Below are 21,687 nucleotides of genomic sequence, written 5' to 3'. Positions count from 1 at the left end.
TGCACAAAAAAAAGGAAAACTGCTTGCGGGCTTCCACCATAGACAGGCCAGATTAAGAGCCCATTGGGCCTGGTGCTGACAATTATGATGGGCCTAATTACAGAATCTTATTGACCAAAAACACTAAAACAGTTATACCTCTCAAGCGTTATGTATCTGATGGAGATGGTACTGGAGGGAAAATCATAGGATGCAGCTATAAAAAAACACATATCCAATGCTAATCTCTCTCTATTTTATGATTTCATCTTTAAAGTAAATCCATAACCCCTAAATGCAGTGTCAAGTGAAGCAGGAAATCAATGGACGGGGTAAAAGGGTGTGCCTGTGACACGAATCGCGTAACCTGCCAAAAGGGGCGAACATGCCCAAAAGGGGGCATGTCTGCCCAAAGATTTGAAAGGCTAGCCTGGCATGAATGCATGTCAGGCTGCCTGACAATCATGCATGCTGGCCAACTAAGGGCATACTATGCAGACAGCACCCTGAGCTTGGCATAAATATGTCTAATGATACGCTCGCTCTATGCTTTCTAAGGACTGTCCCCGAGCACTCACATGTCCCTTTGTCTCCTTACATAGTCTGGGACAGAGACAAGGTGTATGTGAGTGTAGAAGAAAGGGGACATGCCACAGTGTTAGAGAGACCAAAGTCAGCATTACCTTGACTAATTTCATTGTCAGCCAGTCCACACAAGTGTTGTTTCCATACGTCCCTCTTAAATCTCAATACTTAAGCAAGAATATGTGTCTCAATACTTAAGCAAGAATAAGAGTAGTTAGGGTTGCCCCCTTTCTTGGAAAAAAAATACTGACCTTACTAATATGCATAATTCATTTAGTATGCGTGACATAAAAAAATGGAAATCACAAGGAGTGACATAGGAGAAAATTCTGTAAAATAAAAAAAACTACTTACCAGTTGATTCTGCTGTATAGATGGATTTCTCTCATTGTCCTAGTGTCTGTGTCACCTATGTATCAGTGCCCCATGTCTCCTAGTGTCTCAGCATCCTTATGTATCCCAGTGTCCCCTAGTGGCTGTGTCCTTATCACACTAGGAGACATGGTGACACTAGGAGACATGGTGAATCTAGGAGACATGGGGACACTGGAAGACATGGGGACACCAGAAGACCAGGGACACTGACTTGGAGACATGGGGACACTGAGACACCAGGAACACTGGCTCCCAGCTTCCCCATGTGTCTCAGTGTCCCCATGTCTTCTAGTGTGTCCCTTTGTGACTCAGTGTCCCCATGTCTCCCTGCAGTATTTCCCCATCCCATCCCACTACCTGAGATGTAGACTGTCTATGCAGGCTGGGAGATGCTGTGTAGCAGCTCCCCCGCGGATTAATGAGTAAAGAGAGGCAAGGATATGCTGTAACTTCCTATCCCTGTCTCTCTCCACACACAGTGACCTCTACTGGCCAGCGCTGGTATAGCAGATTAATCTCCGTTTATACTGCAAAAAACACTGTCATTTGTATTGCGCTATTATTGCAATAATGGCACTGTCCAGGCAGCCTCAAATACTGGCTGTGCCGGCCAGGTGGCAACTCTAAGAGTAGTGTGTTTTTAAAAAAAAAAGTGTTTTTTTTTAAATCAATAGGCCTATTCTATGGGCATGGGCCTGGAGCTGCAGCTCCATCAGCCCCTATGTTAATCCGGCCCTGACCACAGAGTACCTGGAGGTGCATTAGTTCCCATGCTTTTCTTTCCCCAAGAGTGCCACACCACTTTACTTTATGTATATATATATTTTTTTCAAATTTGTATTTTATTGGTTTTTGTTGGTTAAGGGTATTAGGGGTACAGAAAAAAGAAAGTGGGAGGGTTATTCAAACATGAGATACATTCGGCTTGACAACAATGGTGATGTAGCATTATACAACCAATAAAGATACAGACATATGTATGGTACAATTTAGTCTTTGTACATTTGTTATTTTAAGGTATACTGCTAGTATGTGAGAACCGTATATAACATCCTTGCTTTTGACTTTGCAATACTAACATTTGGGTAACCTTGCAAGTGTTGTCTCGCCTGCCTCCTTAGAGCCTGTAGTTGAGGTCAAGCACTAAGTAGGGGGGTTGTGGTGGGAGAGTGGAAACTTGTGGGTTGGGAAGGTATTCAGAGGGATATGGGGGGTGTGTGAGTATCACCATTGGTTGGTGACCGATGACGTTTTCTATGACTAGGGTACTACAAAAGGGGGCCAGGGGGGAAGATCGGGACTAATTCTCATCGTCCCTTCTGTCTTTTCCTGTCTGCATCTGTACTCTTTCACTTATACCTCCAAATTTTTCTACCCATTTATCCCAAGAAGCCACAAACTGTTGCGTTTTAGTCGGGGATGAAATTGACATCCTCTCGTATAAGTAGAATTGCTGTACTTTGTCTGTCAACTGTGACAGAAGTGGGCAGTTGTTTGATTTCCAGTTAAGTGTGATGAGATTTCTTGAAGCTAGTAGCACTAGCGCCACTATTTGTTTTTGACCTGGATTTAGGTCTTTTGGAAGTAGTAGCAATAGGCAGATTGATGCCGTCAGTTCAAATTGTGGGATGTCTAGTGCGTCTAGGAGTGATCTCGTTGTGGCCCATAAGGGTCGTATATTTCCACAGGACCACCACATATGATGTAATGTGCCTGTAGCTGAGTTGCATCTCCAGCACTTCGGGTCTGACTTGGGGTATATCTGGTGGAGTCTGTTTGGTGTCATGTACCACCTGTACAACAGCTTTCTGTGGGCTTCTATGTGTGTGAAGCACTTTGTCCATTTGGACAGCCCGTTTAGTGCAGAGAGCCATTCTTTGTCTGATAAGGTCAAGTTGCAATCCCTTTCCCAATGTGTTTTATGTGAGTGTGGTTTGGATGGCATAAGTTCTTGCCACGCGTTGTAGCATAGTGAAAGTGCTTTGGGTTTGGTAGGTGCGGACCAACATCTTTCAATGAGTAAGCAGGGGGCGACTCGTACTGAAGGTGTTAGGCTGTGCGGGGTTACAGCATGTGCTTGTAGGACACTTTTCACCTGTAGGTATGAAAAGGTGGCTCTGCTAGGGAGTTGCCACTTTAATTGCAGGGCCGGGAAGGGTGTTACTTTCTTGTCAGTCATCAGTTGAGATATAGTTTTGATCCCCGCCCCGTGCCAGTCTTGTAGTGGTATGCCTGGCACTATTGCCTTGAGGGTCGATTTGGGTGCCCTGGGGTGGAAGGAGGCGCTGTGACCCATGGCTCCCATGAATTCGTCCCACATTGCAACTGTGAGTTGGGTGGTAGGGAAGAGATCATTGCGCGGGGTCCTTAACTGTTTGGGTGTCCATAAGTAGTCAGTGAGTGAATAGTTGCCAAATTGTGCTCTCTCCATGTCTACCCATTGGATCGTGTCAGGCGGTGTGTGCAGTAGTACACTAGAGGTCAGGATTGCTGCCCTATAGTATTGTCTAATGTTAGGGAGGCCTACACCTCCGGAGCGGGTTGCCGTTTGCAGTAGTGCCATGGACACTCTAGGTTTTTTGCCCCCCCAGATGAATGCGCTGCATAGTTTTTGGAGTGTTTTGCAGTAGTGGTTGGGGATTTTGAGGGGAAGCATCCTGAAGACATAGAGGATGCGGGGTAGGATCATCATCTTGTATGCGTTAATTTTCCCTAGCCAGGATATCATGGTGTGTTTCCACTTGTTCATTTCTGTTTTGCAGAGTGTCAACAGTGGTGTGTAGTTAAGTGTTACTGTGGCTGGGATAGAGGGTGCGATTTTTATCCCTAGATATGTGATGGATGAAGATCTCCAGTCAAAGTTGTAGGTGGTGCGGAGGACGTCTGTTTGGGTTTTTGGCAGGTTAACGGGTAGGGCTTGGATTTTATCTTGATTTAGTTTATAGTAGGATACCTTTCCAAATTGTTGTATGAGAGTCAGCATATGGGGCAATGACTGGGAGGGGTCTGTTAATGCCACAAAGATGTCGTCTGCGAATAGGGCTAAGTTGTACCGTGTGTTGCGTATAGGAATTCCTTGTATTTCAGGGTGTAATCTAATTTTACATGCCAGTGGTTCGAGGGCCAGTATGTATAGCAGGGGGGAGAGGGGGCATCCTTGTCGGGTGCCATTTGTGATGGAGAAGGGGCTGGATAGGAAGCCACCATGTGAGACCCTGGCTGCTGGATTGTGGTATAATGCCATTATACTCTTAATGGTGGGTTCAGGGAAGTTATATTTGCTGAGGGTTTTGGCCATATAAATCCAATTCAAGCGGTCGAAAGCCTTCTCTGCATCTAGTGCTAGAAAGAGGCCCTCTGTGCCGCCTGCATCAAGTGTTGCTAACATGTTTAGGATTTTCCTGGTGTTGTCTGACCCTTGCCGGCCTTTTATAAACCCTGACTGGTCATTGTGTACTAGTTTATGGAGGAGAGGGGCTATGCGGTTGCTGATAAGTTTGGCATATATTTTGGCGTCTCCATTAAGTAGGGAGATAGGCCCGAAGTTTTTACATATGGTGGGGGGTTTGCCAGGTTTGGGGAGAGTGGAAATGTGGGCTAGCAGTGTTTCATCTGGTAGTGCACCTTTGGTAGCGCAGTGGTTCATAAAGTTTAGTAGGTGTGGTGAAAGGATGGTGGAGAATTGTTGGTAGTAGGCATTCGTGAAACCATCAGGGCCTGGGGATTTGTGTGCTGGAAGTTGGGAGATAACTTCCGTGAGTTCACTAGGGGAGAAGGGTCTTTGGAGCAAGTCCCAGTCTCCGTTTTGTAGTTTCGGTAGGTCGAGGCCTGTCAGGAATTTGTCAATGTCTTCGTTTGATGGTATGAACATGTTGGGGTCATTTTTTAAATTATATAATTCCCCGTAGTATTGTGCGAACAGGTCTACAACATCTTGTGGATTCAAAACCTTCCCCCCTTTGTTATTGATTAGGAAGGCAATCTTGGAGGCGACTTTTTTCTCCTTTAATTGGGAGGCCAATTTGGCACCTGCCCTGTTCCCATTGGCAAAGAAGTTGTGGTTAGCTTTGCGCAAGAGATAATTTGTCTTATTTAGTTCTATATTTCTCAATTGGTTTTGGAGAGCCAGTAGGGTGTTTTGGGTGTTCTTGCATGGGTCTCGCTTGTTAGAGTGTGTCAGTGTGGCAATCTGCGAAACCAGTGCGTTGTATTCTGCTAGTCTTAACTTTTTGGCTCTACTGGCGTGTTTTATGAAACTGCCTCGGATGACTGCTTTGTGTGCTAACCAAAGCTGTTCTACAGAGGTGTCGTGTGTCATGTTTTCCGCAAAGTAATGCTGGAGGTCTGTGGTGATTTGTGTAACTATGGAGGGGTCTGCCAGAAGTGTCTCATTTAGTCTCCATGAGCCTCTCCCTTTATTAGGGAATGTTTCATTGATGCTAAGGGTGATAGGCGCATGATCGGACCATGACATCGTACCGATAGAAGCCTCTACCACTTTCGGCATCAATGTGGCAGGAATGAGAAAGCGGTCGATGCGTGAGTAGCTGTTGTGCACCGTGGAATGACATGTATAATCCACTTCTGTGGGGTGGAGGATGCGCCAAGGGTCCACTAAGTGGTGGGAGGTTAGCGTAGTGCATGCCTTAGTTGCTAGGGCAGTTCGTTGTCGCATAGTGCCTCATGAGAGACCTGTGGCAGTGGATGAGTCAGATTTGGCATCCAATAGGAAATTAGTGTCGCCTCCAACTATTACCTCCCCATATCTGTACATATCAATTACTGCCAGGGTTGAAGTTAGAAAGTCATGTTGATTATCGTTTGGGCCGTATATATTAACTAGAGTGTACGGTGTATTATTAAGTAGGCATTGTAGTATTAGGTATCGCCCTTTCCTATCCGTGATCTTGCGGACCAAGGAGAAGATCGCTTCTTTACTTATTAAAATGGAAACACCCCTCTTTTTGGCTGTGTAACATGTATGGAAATCGTGGGGGAACCATCTGGATGTGAATTTGGGTCTATCTTTCCACCTGAAGTGTGTCTCCTGGAAGAATGCTACTAGCGCACCACATTTCTTCGCTTCTTGTATGGCCAGTCTACGTTTGTTTGGGGAATTGAGCCCTTTTGCTCAATTCCCCAAACAAACCATATTGTATTCGTAGGATGTGTTGTCCCCTTAGGCAGCGGGGTCCCAGGGGGCTTTTGGGTGTACTCACAAGGGAAGGGGGGAGGGGTAACGGGGGGAAACTATGTACAATACTCCGTGTGTCACCTCTCGGTGACGAGGGATGCTCTAGGCAACGGAGAAATATGGCTACTGGAGCCTTGGGGGTATACCTCTCGGGGTTAGAGTATCGAGATCTTGATGGGAACGGGATCTACGATAGTCTGAGTCCAAGCACGCAGCGACCGGGTGTGATCCACCCTCCGCGGCATACGTTTTCAACCTTCTTGTAACATTGCAATATATATAAAGTTAAAAATTAGTTGTGCATTAAATTGAAACGCAAAATAAGAATAAACCTGTATGAAAAGTCCACTTGGTTTTGGTGGTGTGAGAACAGTCTATAGACTTTTCAGGTCGGTGAAGACTCCATTTCTGCCGGTGTGTGAGAGGGTCTGGGCACTCGGGACCATTCCCTGGTAGATATCTTTGGAGCTTGGGCCTTCATTTGTGTTTTCTGCGGGCTTTTGGATGGGATCGGTACTTCCCACTCTTGGAGCAGTCTTTTGCCTTCTTCGGGATGAGTGATGACTTGGATAGAGCCATTCTTCTTGACCATAAGCCCCACTTATAGGGGATGTTCGCGCTTCGTAGCGCCTCTGTCACAGGCGCAAAGGTACGGCGTTTGGTCATGGTAGCCGAGGAGAGGTCTGTGAAGAGCTTGATGTTAGTGTATGGTTCTGGCCATGGGTTGGTGGTTCTAGCTTTTTGCATAATTCTGTCTTTGACCGTAAAGTGGTGAACCCTGGTTATGGTGTCTCTGGCGGTGTCCGGGGGGAGGTGTTTGGGCTTGGGGAGCCGGTGTGTCCTGTCCAGGATGAGGTCAAACTCAGACAGGGAGGGGATTAAGGCCTTGAATAGGTCTTTGACATACATGGGGAGGTCTGGAGGTGTGATATTTTCGGGTATGCCCCTTATTCGGATGTTATTCCGCCTGCTCCTGTCTTCTTGGTCCGTCACTTTTTCTTCTAGTTCTTTGACCTTATTTTTCAGGGAGGAGTATGCATCTGCCATTGAGTTGTGCGCCTCCACTAGTTCTTCTGTTCTTTCCTCCAGGCGGGTAGTGCGTTCCCCCATGCTATGTATATCTGCTTTGATATCAGCAGTCATCTGCAGGAGGTCTGCTTTGAAGGAGGTTTGTAGTTCTTTCATAATCAGCCTGATAGAGGCATCTGTAGCAGGATTGCCAGGTGCTTGCTGGCTGTCTCCTGTGTCTGGGCTTGGGCCTGGGTCTGGTGTTTGCTGCCCGTCGGCGCCATTTTGTTCTTGCAGCTCCAAGGTTTGCGGCCTCTCCAGGAGGGAATTGAGCGTTTTTTGCTTTAATTTTTTGTGTTCGGAAGGTTTACACGCTGTTTGAAGCCGTTTTCGTGCCGCGGTCCGGGAGAGCTCCGGTAAGCACGTCCGATCACATGCGCGGCTAGGACACGCCCTCTATGTATATATATTTTAATGTACGCTGGATTGAGCAGGGCTTTTAGCACCATCTGTTCCTCTGCGTCCAACTTGCCTTGTTGCAACTGCTCGTTTATTAGTCCAACTATTGTACAGAGCTGTGGTATTTGTTGTTGCTTTATTAATAATAATAATAATATAGGATTTTAATGGGAAAAGATTTCCTTGTTAGCTTTATAATGAAGTTATATAAAACTCTGTGGCTGAATTATGATCCATAAGGGATACGTTGCAAAATTAATTACTAATCAATTACTCCGCAGTTTATATTACTGGAATTAATATGTGTTTGTGAGTGAAGACTTCAAACTATCAAAATGATTGTATTGTCTTGATAAATGCTTTTTTAATATAGTGTATCTTGATTACGCAAGCATTCATATTGACTATTTCCAGATCTTTAAACATTTATTGACGAGACATTTTCACTACAATACAGAAGGTTTCCATAGCATACAACAAGAGCTGGACATAAATTGATAAATTGCCTTACTTCATAACTAAATGCTTTATTGGCACAAAACTAACTATTCCTTTAGCAGTTTGTTGTGATTACTCTCATTATCAATATTATTATCTCTTTAGTTATGTGCCAATGCACTGAAGGATGGTTGGACGAGGTGAGTTAAATATTATTATTTTGAATGATTCAAGTACACTGAATTTTGGTTCCTCTTTGTATTCTGAAAAGTTCTGTTGTGTGTTACCTGTATCTATATCGTATATATATATGACCATAAAGAAGTCTACCTCAGACATGGCATCCCAAAAAGATAGTGATTTCACAGTTCTCCAAGAATGTTATACTAAACAAGTATATACCTATAGACAATTTACTTCATCCGCAGCTATTAACCCCTTAAGGGCACATGACGTGTGTGACATGTCATGATTCCCTTTTATTCCAGAAGTTTGGTCCTTAAGGGGTTAAACCGCTTGGCTTTAAGATTTCAACTCCAGGTTAAGCCTTAGGGGTGCCCTGTGTCAAGCTATAGGGGTATGGAAAGAGACACGCAATGAGGTCACAGAAAGGGACACAAAGAGAGATTATGGAAAGGGATACATAATGAGAGCATGGAGGTGGGTGAACAAGGGGCCATTGAGAGGAGCACACAATGATATACCTTTCAAAATTCCAAATAGACAAACAGGGACATATTAATTTCAAGGGTGTGAGTTTGGGTGTGGCCAGGGGTGATGCTGTTCTGAGAAATTTTAGGTGATTTACTAATTACATTTTAATTGCATAAATTGTTATATTGGAACAAGAACAATGTACATTATTTAAACCATGGGTCGTCAACCTGGTCCCTACCGCCCACTAGTGGGCGTTTCAGGATTCCAGGTGGGCGGTAGGGATTTTCAATTTTTTTTTTTATAAATTGGGCAGGCGGGCGGGCGCGAGCCGGCGGTACCACTGTGACTGGGTACCGCCATCACCACTTGCGGCCCCGGCGGCAAACCGCCGGGGCCGCATATGGAGGGGTCCATCGGGTGGCCCATGCTGTCAGGGCCACCCGATGGATGTGGATTGTGAGGGGGCCCGGTCAGCGCTGGGCGCTTTAACAGCGCGACCGGGCCCCCTGTGATGACATCAAATCTGCTGGGAGGAAGTGATTCCCCGGTCACTCCTCCCAGCATACAGAGAGCCGCGCGGGAGGAAGGAGGAGGAGGGAGTCAGAGTTGGAACTCTGACTCCCATGCACCTGAGCCACCACTGGACCCCAGGGAAAGTCACCCTCCTGCACCTTAAAGGTAGGAAACAGGAGGGTGACTTAAATATAATGTGTGTTTGTTTGTGTATGTGTCTTTGTATGTATGTCTTGTGTGTGTCTTATGTAAGTGTCTTGTGTGTGTATGTCTGTATACATGTGTCTTGTCTTTGTATGTATGTCTTGTGTGTGTCTTATGTGTGTGTGTATGTCTGTATATATGTGTGTCTTGTCTCTGTATGTATGTCTTGTGTGTGTCTTATGTATGTGTCTTGTGTGTATGTCTGTATACATGTGTCTTGTGTTTGTATGTATGTCTTGTGTGTGTCTGTATGTGTGTCTTATGTATGTGTCTTGTGTGTGTGTGTATGTCTGTATATATGTGTGTCTTGTCTTTGTATGTATGTCCTGTGTGTGTCTTATGTATGTGTCTTGTGTGTGTGTGTGTGTATGTCTGTATACATGTGTCTTGTCTTTGTATGTATGTCTTGTTTGTGTCTGTGTGTATGTATGTATATATGTGTGTCTTGTCTTTGTATGTATGTTGTGTGTGTGTCTTTGTATGCATGTCTTGTGTGTGTGTGTTTGTATGTATGTTTTGTGTGTGTGTGTGTGTTTGTATGTATGTTTTGTGTGTGTGTGTGTGTCTTTGTATGTATGTCTTGTGTGTGTGTGTGTGTCTTTGTATGTATGTCTTGTGTGTGTGTGTCTTTGTATGTATGTCTTGTGTGTGTGTGTGTCTTTATATGTATGTCTTTGTGTGTGTGTGTCTTTGTATGTATGTCTTTGTATGTGTCGTGTGTGTGTGTCTGTCTGTATATATGTGTGTATGTATGTGTCGTGTGTGTGTCTGTCTGTATATATGTGTGTATGTATGTGTGTCTGTTTCTTGTGTCTGTCTGTATGTGTATGTGTCTTTGTATGTATGTCTTTGTGTGTGTGTGTGTGTGCCTGTCTGTCTGTATGTGTGTCTGTATGTATGTGTGCCAGTCTGTTATAGTGGGATACCTAGCTCAGCCTTCCTACTGGGCATTGCTATAAGGAAGGTTAAAAAAAAGGGGGAAAAAAGGTGGGGAGGGGAATTGAGGAGGGAGAAGAGGGGAGCTGACGCACAGATGAGAAATCATATTATGCGCAAACAGAGAAGTCGTCTGAATATCACCGAAAGAGGAGACCTTCGTTTGTTCCTTACAACCTCAAGGATCTCATTAATCACTAGTAAAGGTAATTTCAATTTACTTTATTGTTTTCTCATTAAACTTTTTATAAAGTTAAAAACATTATAAACATGCATTAATTGCAAATAAAAAGATAAATGTACGTACATTTATTTTTTTAAAAACACCCTCCTTTCGAAAAAAATATTCCGCACTTGCGCGAAAACTGGTGGGCGGTAAGGAAATTTTTTCAACCAAAAAGATGCATTAGTGGGCGGTAGTTAGAAAAAGGTTGACTACCACTGATTTAAACAGACTGATTTCTAAACACATTTATTGTAATAGACACATTACTGTGAGTATTATAGCTGTGGAGCTCTGTTATACACTCAGACACACCAACAATATGGAGCTCATAGAAAAGAGGGACAGAGGGATTTGGGCCCAAAATAGGGACTGCATCTCCTAAATAGGGATCCTTGGGAGCAGTGGCGTACATACCGGGGTCGCAGGGGTCGCGGCTGCGACCGGGCCCGGCCCACCTGGGGGCCCGGCTGCCCTGCGACCCGGTATGTATTGCCACTATGGCCAGCCTCTGCTCCTAGGGGCCCAGGACCCGGCCACCTCAGGGCCCCCCGAGGCTGGCCTTGGTGTCACCCGGCAGGCTGGCAAGCAGGCGGGCGCACGAGGGAGCACTCTCCCCTGAGTGCTTCCTCTTCAGCTCATCTTCCGGCTCCGGTATCAGTACGCGACGTGCGAGGGAGCTGAAGAAGAAGCACTCAGGGGAGAGTGCTCCCTCGCGCCCGCCTGCCTGCCAGCCTCCCGGTTGACACCACTGGATCCCAGGGAATCCCCTCAGCTCTCCCACAGGTAAGGAGGCTGGGGGGATTATATTAAAAAAAAACATGTGTGTGTGTTAGTGTGTGTGTTAGTGTGTGTGATAGTGTGTGTGTGAGTGTGTGTTAGTGAGTGTGAGTGTTAGTGTGAGTGTTAGTGTGTGTGATAGTGTGTGTGTGAGTGTGTGTTAGTGAGTGTGAGTGTTAGTGTGTGTGATAGTGTGTGTGTTAGTGAGTGTGAGTGTTAGTGTGTGTGTCAGGGTTAGTGTGTGTGTTAGTGTTAGTTTGTGTGTGTTTTAGAGTGTGTGTGTGTGTGTTAGTGTGTGTGTCTGCTAGTGAGTGTCAGTGAGTGTGTTACTGTGTCTGTTACTGAGTGTGTTTGTGTGTGTCTGTTTGATGTCTGTTAGTGAGTGTGTGTTTGTCAGTGAGTGTGTATGTATGTCTGTCGCTGAGTGTGTCTCTGTCAGTAAATGTATGTGTCTGTTAGCTAGTGTGTATACGTCTGTTCGTGAGAGTGTGTGTGTGTGTCTTCAGCACTTACCTTTCTCCAGCGCCGGACTCCCTTGGCGCTGGGGATCTTTCCGCCTCTCAGCTCCGAATGCGCATACACGGCAAGAGCCGCGCGCGCATTCAAACCACCCATAGGAAAGCATTACTTAATGCTTTACTATGGACGTTCAGTGTCTAAGAAACGCGGAAGCTCCTCTAACAGCTGTCAATGAGACAGCCACTAGAGGCTGGATTAACCCTCAGTGAAACATAGCAGTTTCTCTGAAACTGCTATGTTTTCAGCTGCAGGGTTAAAACTAGAGGGACCTGGCACCCAGACCACTTCATTGAGCTGATGTGATCGGGATGTCTGTAGTGGTCCTTTAAGTGTGTGTGCATCTGCATGCACTGGCATACATACCGGGGTCGCAGGGGTCGCAGGGGATGGAGGATGACACATTCTGTACTTTCTGTCAGCATTAACAGCCATTTTGTCATCTGTTTAATGAGTAAAATGTTTACTAATTGCTGAACTACATATCTGAAGTCACTGCTGACCGAGGGTGTTTGAGATAAGCTTACCATTCCCTTTGTAAATAATTAGAGCACTAGGATTAGCTCATATGTTTAAGCCAATTCTTGATTTGATAATCCCTAACCTAAGGAAGTCTAACTTTATTAATTATTATTATTATTATTTTTTTTTTATAATTCATTATCTGTATAATGCATTGAAAAAATGACAATCAAAAACAATTGTACATTTCTTTTTTTGTAATAAATAATAATGCTAAGATGATATGCTTGGGAGGTGTGAAACTTACATTTTACACAGGGCACCCAAAGGTTTGAGGCCAGCCCCGTTTAAACCCAAAAATGTATGAAGTAGCCATCTCAAGTGTATGGAAGTCATTGTAAAATAGATACTGCAAACTATTTTTCAAGTGTTATATGGTCCTCTTCATTAAGCAGTGAATCGTATAGAACTGATAGAATAAATCTTTAGAGAATGTTTAGTCACTAAACGTCCTTTAACCCCTTGAGGACACATGACATGTGTGACATGTCATGATTCCCTTTTATTCCAGAAGTTTGGCCCTTAAGGGGTTAAAGATGTAGTTTATCTATAGCAGTTCTTTTGGTCTACAATTTGCTATTCGGTTAGTGATCAGACCCTATAACGTGTTATTAGTTAAAAGATAAGCCATTCACTATGTATAATAGAAATAATCTGCATGTCTGCATGTTCAAGGTCCAAACTGTTAATGTTTATACAAGCAGAATGAGAACAATTACCCACACAGTCATCACGTGTCCTTTCCAGTTTCTTACCCTGTGTACCAAAATATATGGAGACAGGTTTAATGTCAAGATCAGTTCGTGTTGTTCAGCTTGTTAAACCATGCATAATTAATTTCTATATCTGTAAATCTGTATATCTGCGGTATTGGCTATCTTCTTGTGAAGCGGGATTTGTAACATCCGGCTACTGCAGAGCTGCAGAAGCTGGATGCCAATCCTGCCACTCATTCATTGGCTGAGAGTGTCAGCTGACTGCTCTCAGACAATTAATTAGATTTTGTGCATCAAAATTTGCACAGAACTGATATCAGCCAGCCTGGACTCAATTACTCTGTCCTGCCAGAGGTGGAGTTACACCTCTAGCAGCAAAGGGTTTAAACTCGGTATGCCAAAGCGAAGCGCTGTACATACAGACCCGGACACGATGACCACTTAAAATTTCTGAAGTGGTCATGGTGCTTGGAAAAAAAAAACTACATATGTATGATTATGCATAGCCTCATGTATTTAATACATCTGATAGTCTAAATGGCCAGTGAACTATGTTTCTGAATAATATACAAACATAAATAGTGACAAAGTTTAAATAATTATCATTATATGATAAATATTTAAAATGTGAACTTGTTACAGATTTCATTTTAATTTATGTTTATTTCTAATTTGCCACCTTTATTTAGATATGTATTGTACATTTGTATTTTATATTCAAAACTCAATAAAATATGTTTATTACAAATAATTGGGACAACTTTGGAAGATCTGAATGTTTGACAAAATCTTCACAATGTACTGCGATGTACAGCCTTGTTTCTCAACCAGTGGTACGTGTACCCCAGGGGAAGGCTGGCTGTGCACTAAGGCAAAGTAGACACCTGCTTACCCAGATGATAGGTGTCTTCTATGCCCAAAAACAGTATCTGGGGGGGGGAATGGAGGTGGAGGCAGAGGTGGCGATGAAGCTCTAATCTACATTATCTTCCAGCACTGCTCTCTCACACGCTCTGCAGTGAGACCAGGAGCCAGGTTTTGACGTCACTCTGGCCCTGGCATCACTAAACATCACGCAAGGGAGCAGAGCTGGAAGAGAACGAAGATTACACAATCCCCACACTGGATCCCAGGGAAAGGATCCCCACTGAACATGATCCACTCCAGCTCTCCCAAAGGTAGGGAGGCTGGGTGGACTTATATAAAAATAAAAATTATAATTTGCGTGTGTGAGAGAGAATATGTATATGTCTATCAGTGAGTGTGTGTTTTAATTCAACGTTTTAATTAGTCTGTGTGAATTCGCCGGAATGAAATTCTCTGGAAAATTTAGAATTTTACCGTGAATGTAATGCGCCATCGAATCTAATGCACATTCAAATTTTGGAAACTTTGTTTTCCAGAAAAGGTGCGCATAGATTCGACTAAATACAGTATTTTTTTCTGCTATAAATAAGGTGTCTTACATAAAAGATTATTTAGGTTATCACCACAAGCTACCTTGAAAAGTAAATTATTTATACTATAATTAGATAAACACCCATAAAACCCTCTATTATATTAATTTAATTAATGTTTAAAAGGAACACTCTAAGCACAAAACTACTTGATTGCTTAATGAAGCCATTTTAGTGCAAAGACTATACTTCTGCAGTCTCAAAGCTCAATTCTCTACCATTTAGGAATTAAGTCACTTTTGTTTCTGTTTACGCAGTCCTAGCCACACCTCCTCTGGCTGTGACCCGCACAGTCCACATTGAAAAATAATGGTGTACAGCAATGCAGTGTGACACTGAAACACTGCTTGTCTTAGTAGCCACACTGACTGTTGCACTTTTTGGATGATAACACAAAAATATATTTTTAACTCAACCCTTTTCATCTAATTTTATGGTTCATTCAACTGAATTTCTCAGGTTTAAAGTAAAAGTTGGAGCAGATTTAGAAGATGACAAGAGAAGATGTAAGCTCATCAGAAGCATGATTGGTCCTGACAACCAAATGGTAAATATGAATGTAAAAAGTTCAGAAATGTCTCTCTCTCAGACTGTCAATGGTGATTAAATGTTTTCTGTTCCATCTGTTTTAAACGATGCTTTGTAAGTCAAAAAACAAAATGAACAGGATGAGAGATGGTTGGCCTTAGCATTCTTTACTGCTGATCCAAAAACCCACCTCCCGTTGCCCTACATAAATAATAACACCATACAATAGTTATGGGTAAGGGCAACGGCCACAGCATTATTAATTTTAACACAGACCAGCTTTCCATCCAACTGCCAGCTGTTGAGAGACTTCTCCCAACAGGCAGATACCACTTATTTGTCCATGAGTTCATATCCGCCTGCCTACCGCCAAGGGCCCTCGGCAGGCTGCGACTCCCCAAGTTGACTCATCAATTTCTTTCAATTACCAATGCGCTGGCCAGGAACACCGCTGCAGCTGTGACAGCGAGAAGAAAGAACAAACCAGAACCAAGAAACATACCAGAACAAGCCCAATACACAGTCAAAATACTGTAGGGAGGGTGGGGCGGGAAATTAGCGCGATCTCACTCCTAACTTTACTGAGAAACTGATATCGCCCCTCCTCTGAACTGCTTTATATTTCATTTTGCAATAAAGTATACAACCTAGCCACCCCTTTACTGCTGGCCTGCAGTCATGCCCTCCCTTCCTTTTCAGTCCAGGGAGATACTTCATTTTACATTGGGTGTGATGAAGATGCCCATTGGATTGTGCTATTTGGTGTAATTGGCCTTTTTTCCATTTTGCTGTTGCATATTCTACAGCTGTGGAGGAAAAAGTATATGCATTGGTCTTTCTGTTTTAGCTACCAATCTCAAAATGCTAAGTTTCACACCCTACTGAAATCTGCTGAACACAGTATCCTTCATAGTTTTCAAGCTATTAACCTGACTATAGTAATCAATCACATATAAAGTTAATTAATACTATTTATTAAATAACCAAAATTAATCATTGCCATATGTAATCATGTATCCAGCTACTATCAATTTAGAACTAATCATAGCAGAACTAAACACACATGTGATTTTTTTACTACTCCCTCTATTTTAGATGCTTGATGCAAACCAGAGATGGGATGTGAATGAAGCAGTCCAATGGGTGTCTGAGTTGGCTTCATTTAAACCTTTATGGATTGAGGAACCAACATCACCAGATGACATCCTTGGTCATGCAACAATCTCAAAGGTAGATCCTAGTTAGTTAATTTCCAATTATGCTAAATGCTATTTTGGTAAGTATTCATTTTCTTTATATAATTGCAAGTAGCATATCTTTATTCAATCACCTCAGTAAATGGCATGGAAATAAGTATCAGTATGAATATTCCAGTGTAGGCAAGTTAAAAACACGTCATTGTCCCATGGTACTCACTTATGTATTCCTAACCCTATAGTTTTAAACCAGCATCTAGTTCACCTGTCCCCTTGCCCATTGTCTCCCTAAATATAGTAAAATCTTACTTGAAATTAAGTCTGCAGCTGCTGTCTCTGCCCCGGATTTGCCTGCTGTCTGCTGACATAATCAGAAGTGGTGGTCTGAGCCAATCACAGTGCTTCACCATAGAATTGGCTGAGACTGTCAAGGAGGCAGATCAGGGGCAGGACCAGCACAAGTCAAACATAGCTCTGGCTAATCAGCATCTCGTCACAGAGATTACTTAAATCAATGCATCTTTATGAGGCAAGTTCAGTGTCTGCATGCAGAGGGTGGAGATATTGAATGGCAGTACTCTCCCAGGACTGGGAATAAAGACAAGTTTAATAGTGAATTTAAGTATTATAACTGTTCTTATTATCTAAAGATGATAAGAACACACGTGTGAATGTGTGCGGGTGTGTGTTTGCGCGCGTATACACACACAGATTGGGAGTATTCCAACATGATAATGACCCCAAACACACCTCCAAGACGACCACTGCATTGCTAAAGAAGCTGAAGGTAAAGGTGATGGACTGGCATGTCTCCAGACCTAAACCCTATTGAGCATCTGTGGGGCATGCTCAAATGGAAGGTGGGGGAGCGCAAGGTCTGGTTAACTCCATACCCATTAGGGTTAAGGCAGAGCTGGGAAATAATGTTGGCCACACAAAATATTGACACTTTGGGCCCAATTTGGACATTTCCACTTAGAAGTGTACTCACTTTTGTTGCCAACTGTTAAGACTTTACTGTCTTTGTTTTAGGTTATTTTGAGGGGACAACACATTTACACTGTTATACAGGCTGTACACTTACTACTTTACATTGTAGCAGAGTGCCATTTCTTAAGTGCTGTCACATAAAAAGATATAATAAAATACTTACAAACTTTTGTTTGAGATACTGTATGTGTGTGTTTTTTATTTATTTATATATATATATATATATATACCCTCAGGGGTCAAAATTTTAGTTAATTTACAGATGTAATTGTTCTTCACCTTTTGGATTAAAATCATTTAAAAATGTTTCAAGTCCTGTGAGTGAACCCGTTATAAATATTTGGATGTTTTATATATATACACACACACATTAGAATGTTCCTTTATAGTACACTAAATGGGAGATATTGTTCCAGAAAGGGTCACATGATGAAAGGAGGGAATAATTGCTAGGCTTACTGTGGGTTTGACTGCAACTCCCAACGGCCTAATTACATTTTGAGTGAACGTCTGTTTACATCTCAGCATTATTCATTACTTCAATTTGCACAAACAAATAATTATTTCTCTCTAGCAAATTGCCAGGTTTAACATTTGTAGTCTTGTAAAAGGCATGTGTGGCCAGTAATCAGTAATTTATCTCTTCAGAATAAATTAACACATAGGTGCCAAGGGCCTAGCAAAGGAATGCATTGCTCACTTTCTCAAAGGCTCAAGGGGTTAACCAGTATTCCGTTAATGCAACTAAATCTGAGCAATGTTGTAAGTGCTTCAAAATCGAAGACTAAAAATGGAGGCCCCTCTTTTAGGAACACCTAGGAAATGCCTTAAAATATAATGTTATTTAGAGTCATAGATAATAAACCAAATCACCCAGCAACATATTTAGTCTTGAATTTTGAATACAAGTAAGGGATTAGCCATCATTATCTTGCCCTACTGACCACCCCAACAGCAGGTTTTCTGATTTTTTTTAAAGTGACTTTATGCTCTGTTGGTGAATATTCAAAGGTTCATCTCATCAATGATAGACATATACGATCTCTGAAAGGCGAACAACGACAATTAAATATGCAAAGCAGTCTTAGTGTGAAAGTGAGACTACTTGCATAGTCTGGAAATATATACAGCGCGGTAGAGTCAAAAATCCAAAATCTGACTGTCAAAATAATATGGTCAAAATACCCCTATCAAATAAAGTATATACAGGTGATCCTACAATCCCTTGCCAGTCCAGAGTGCTATAGCTAAGGAGATAATTATGCTTAATCAGTATCCTCACTCAGCCCTAATAATAAGCTTTATTGTGATCTGCTATAGGGATATGAGTGTCAAATAGCTAAATCTCCATAGTCTAAACACCCTAGAAATGTCAATGTTAGAATAAATATATGCTCAAAAATTGAGCCATGTCCATTGCAGAGAGAGAGATAAAAATTAGCAGAAAAAATGAAGCATCAGTCAAAAACAGACTGATAATTATAATTAAGAAAGCCTCTCTCCCTGTAAAACTAACTAGACAGGCAAAGGAAAGAAAATAAGAAAATAAATTAAGTGGTGATCATGGTGCTACAAACACCAGTGCCCAGTGCAGGAAAGAACGCCCAACGTACGTTTCGGTGCTTAGGAGATGCACCTTTGTCAGGGGCCAACATAAGACTGATAGAAAGTCTCTTAAATACCCAAATGCCAGAAAACCTGAATACCTTGTGGCCAATGACGTGTGGGGGTGTGTGTTCACAGCTGAATGTGATATCCAGGTTATCCGACTACAGCAGCTTCAACCACGTATTAACGTGGTGATTGTGAATGAGTCCGAGACCGGTCACATGACCCTCTGTGCCGCGCGTCACGTGACGCCCGTCACGTGACGTCAATGCCACCTGACGTATTCGTCACGTGACACGTCTTACACTACCCTATTTGGGCGGGGCCAAAACGTCATCCCCACTTCGCTCCACCCATCATGTTAACATGGGCGGACCGAAAAACGTCCGAGCAAAGCTGAAATATATATATATAAAGACGAGCCAGAAATGCCCATCATGTGGATATGTGCCAATATATACATGTCCATACCTAACCAAAGACCTATAAGGAGTATGTCAATGTAATGTAATAAATAAAGTATCCGGTCTCTAAAGGATGCCTAAGGGAAAATGTACAGTAGGTAATCATGATAAAGCAGAGGTACATATAAATAGGGATGTAATGATGCAGGAGGGATAAAAACAAGTCTATATATATATGTTGCAACATAGGTAAAAATGTCCAAAGCAGTGGTACATCCAACCCATATGTACCCCCTACTATATTTAATATAAACCTATATCCAATAGAAACTAGATGATAGTAGTTCCCTAATGAGGGTATACCCTAAGGCATTTAAAAGAGGCATTGGGAGATGTAATCAGCCAGCTACAAGCCGAGGCAAATATATAGAGGTATAGATATTATGGAGATAATACATCCATCTTCTTATACCAGGTAGCCTTCTAGGTATGGTGGTCATTCTGTGGCATTCATGTCAGAGTGATATAGAATAGTGATCCAATATAATACAAAAAAAGATAAATAAATTATAATAATATATACACATAATGAAACAAAACACACGCTCTATTTACAAATTTACAAGTATATCAGGCCAATTAAAAGTGTCTAACAAAGTACACATGTACATACTTAACGTACAAGGAACAGGGACACCAGTAAGTCAATATTTCTCTACGGTGTCAAAAGTCTGAGATGAAAGGTGTATATGAGAAACCCTCGTTTAAGCCAGAGGGAGACAGGGTTTTAAGCTTATAAATCCAGAAGCTCTCTCTTTGGAGTAGCTTCTTATCCAGATCACCACCTCTTGGTCCCAGTGTAACCCTCTCAATGCCACTAAATCTGATCCCTTCAGGTGAACCATCGTGGTACAGTTTCAAATGTTTAGAGACTGGAGTGTCAATTTGTCTTCTAGGGTTAACTGAGTTGACATGTTCCCGTATTCTGAGTTTAAAGGGCCGGAAGGTTTTTCCCACATATAGTTTTTTACAAGAGCAGGAGAGCAGATATATAAGACCCTTGGACTGACAGTTAAAAAAGTTTTTTACTCTGAATTCCTGTGTTCCTAGGGAGTCTGAGAATGTTTTAGAGGGTCTACGGATAAACCGGCACACCTTACATTTCCCACATTGATATGTCCCTACAACTGGAGACTTTAGCCATGATGTTTTCTGCGGTGCGCTTTTTAGGTGGCTAGGGACCAATATATCCTTAATATTGCGTCCCCTTCTTGCTGTCACCGAGGCCCTAGATGTAATTACCTTGTGTAGATGTGGGTCCTGATGCAGAAGGGGCCAAAATCTATCCAAGATTTGCATAATTTGGTGCCAGCCGGCATCAAAATTCCCTATGCATCTTATAACTTCCTGTGTTGCCCCTGAATTATGTTCACCCAACAGGTCCTTACGGTCCGACAGAAGAGCCCAATTATATGCATTCTTTAAGCATCTATTCGGGTATCCCTTTTGTTTGAATTGGTGTTGTAAGGCCTTGGCTTTTAGTTTGAAGTCGTCAAGGGTAGAACAGTTGCGTCTGAGGCGCAAGTACTGACCAGTTGGGATCCCTTTCTTTAGGGAGGGGGGGTGGTGGCTTGTCCAATTCAGTAAGTTATTGGTTGCCGTTGGTTTGCGAAACAGGGTAGAGGTGAGGAGCCCTTTGTCTGTTAGTGAGATGGTGAGATCTAGAAAGTTAATGCTATTACCGCCAATTTCACTTGTCAATTTTAAATTAATATTATTGGAATTGAGAATGTGAACGAATTCCAAAAACAGATCAGAGGTATCTGTCCATATGATTAATACATCATCGATGTATCTTTTCCATATGTTGATGTGCTTTGTGTATTTTACCATATGTTCAGTGAATACCATTGTGGTCTCCCACCACCCCAGGTGAAGGTTGGCATATGATGGGACACAAGCCGTCCCCATCGCCGTGCCCCTCACCTGGTGGTAGTATTTTCCCTGGAAGATGAAGTGATTATGCGTTAGAATGAACTGCATCAAATCGTGGACAAATTTATTGTGTTGTAGTGAAACTACTGGTTTGCTATCCAAAATTGCTTTCATATGTTGTAAGCCAACTTCATGTGGAATTGAGCTATACAGGCTCTCCACATCGAGGCTGCATAAGATAGCATCGCCACTGGTTTTGATTCCTTCAATGATGTTTAGTGTATGCTTCGTATCTTTTACATACACAAAGCACATCAACATATGGAAAAGATACATCGATGATGTATTAATCATATGGACAGATACCTCTGATCTGTTTTTGGAATTCGTTCACATTCTCAATTCCAATAATATTAATTTAAAATTGACAAGTGAAATTGGCGGTAATAGAATTAACTTTCTAG

The 21,687-nt window shown here is 42.4% G+C and overlaps 1 protein-coding gene across 1 annotated transcript in view; it reads left to right on the top strand.

Moving 5' to 3' along the window:
* Nucleotides 1-21,687, top strand: part of ENOSF1 (enolase superfamily member 1) — a 60,755-nt gene that overhangs the window by 26,291 nt on the left and 12,777 nt on the right. Inside the window, exons 9-11 of the mRNA XM_063451504.1 lie at nucleotides 8,204-8,238; nucleotides 15,022-15,109; nucleotides 16,186-16,320. Of these exons, the coding sequence (XP_063307574.1) occupies nucleotides 8,204-8,238; nucleotides 15,022-15,109; nucleotides 16,186-16,320 (258 nt within the window). The remainder of the gene's footprint in view (nucleotides 1-8,203; nucleotides 8,239-15,021; nucleotides 15,110-16,185; nucleotides 16,321-21,687) is intronic.

This window comes from Pelobates fuscus, chromosome 4 (genome assembly GCF_036172605.1).
Source record: "Pelobates fuscus isolate aPelFus1 chromosome 4, aPelFus1.pri, whole genome shotgun sequence".
NCBI lineage: Eukaryota > Metazoa > Chordata > Amphibia > Anura > Pelobatidae > Pelobates > Pelobates fuscus.
This window is presented reverse-complemented; position numbering and strand designations above follow the sequence as displayed.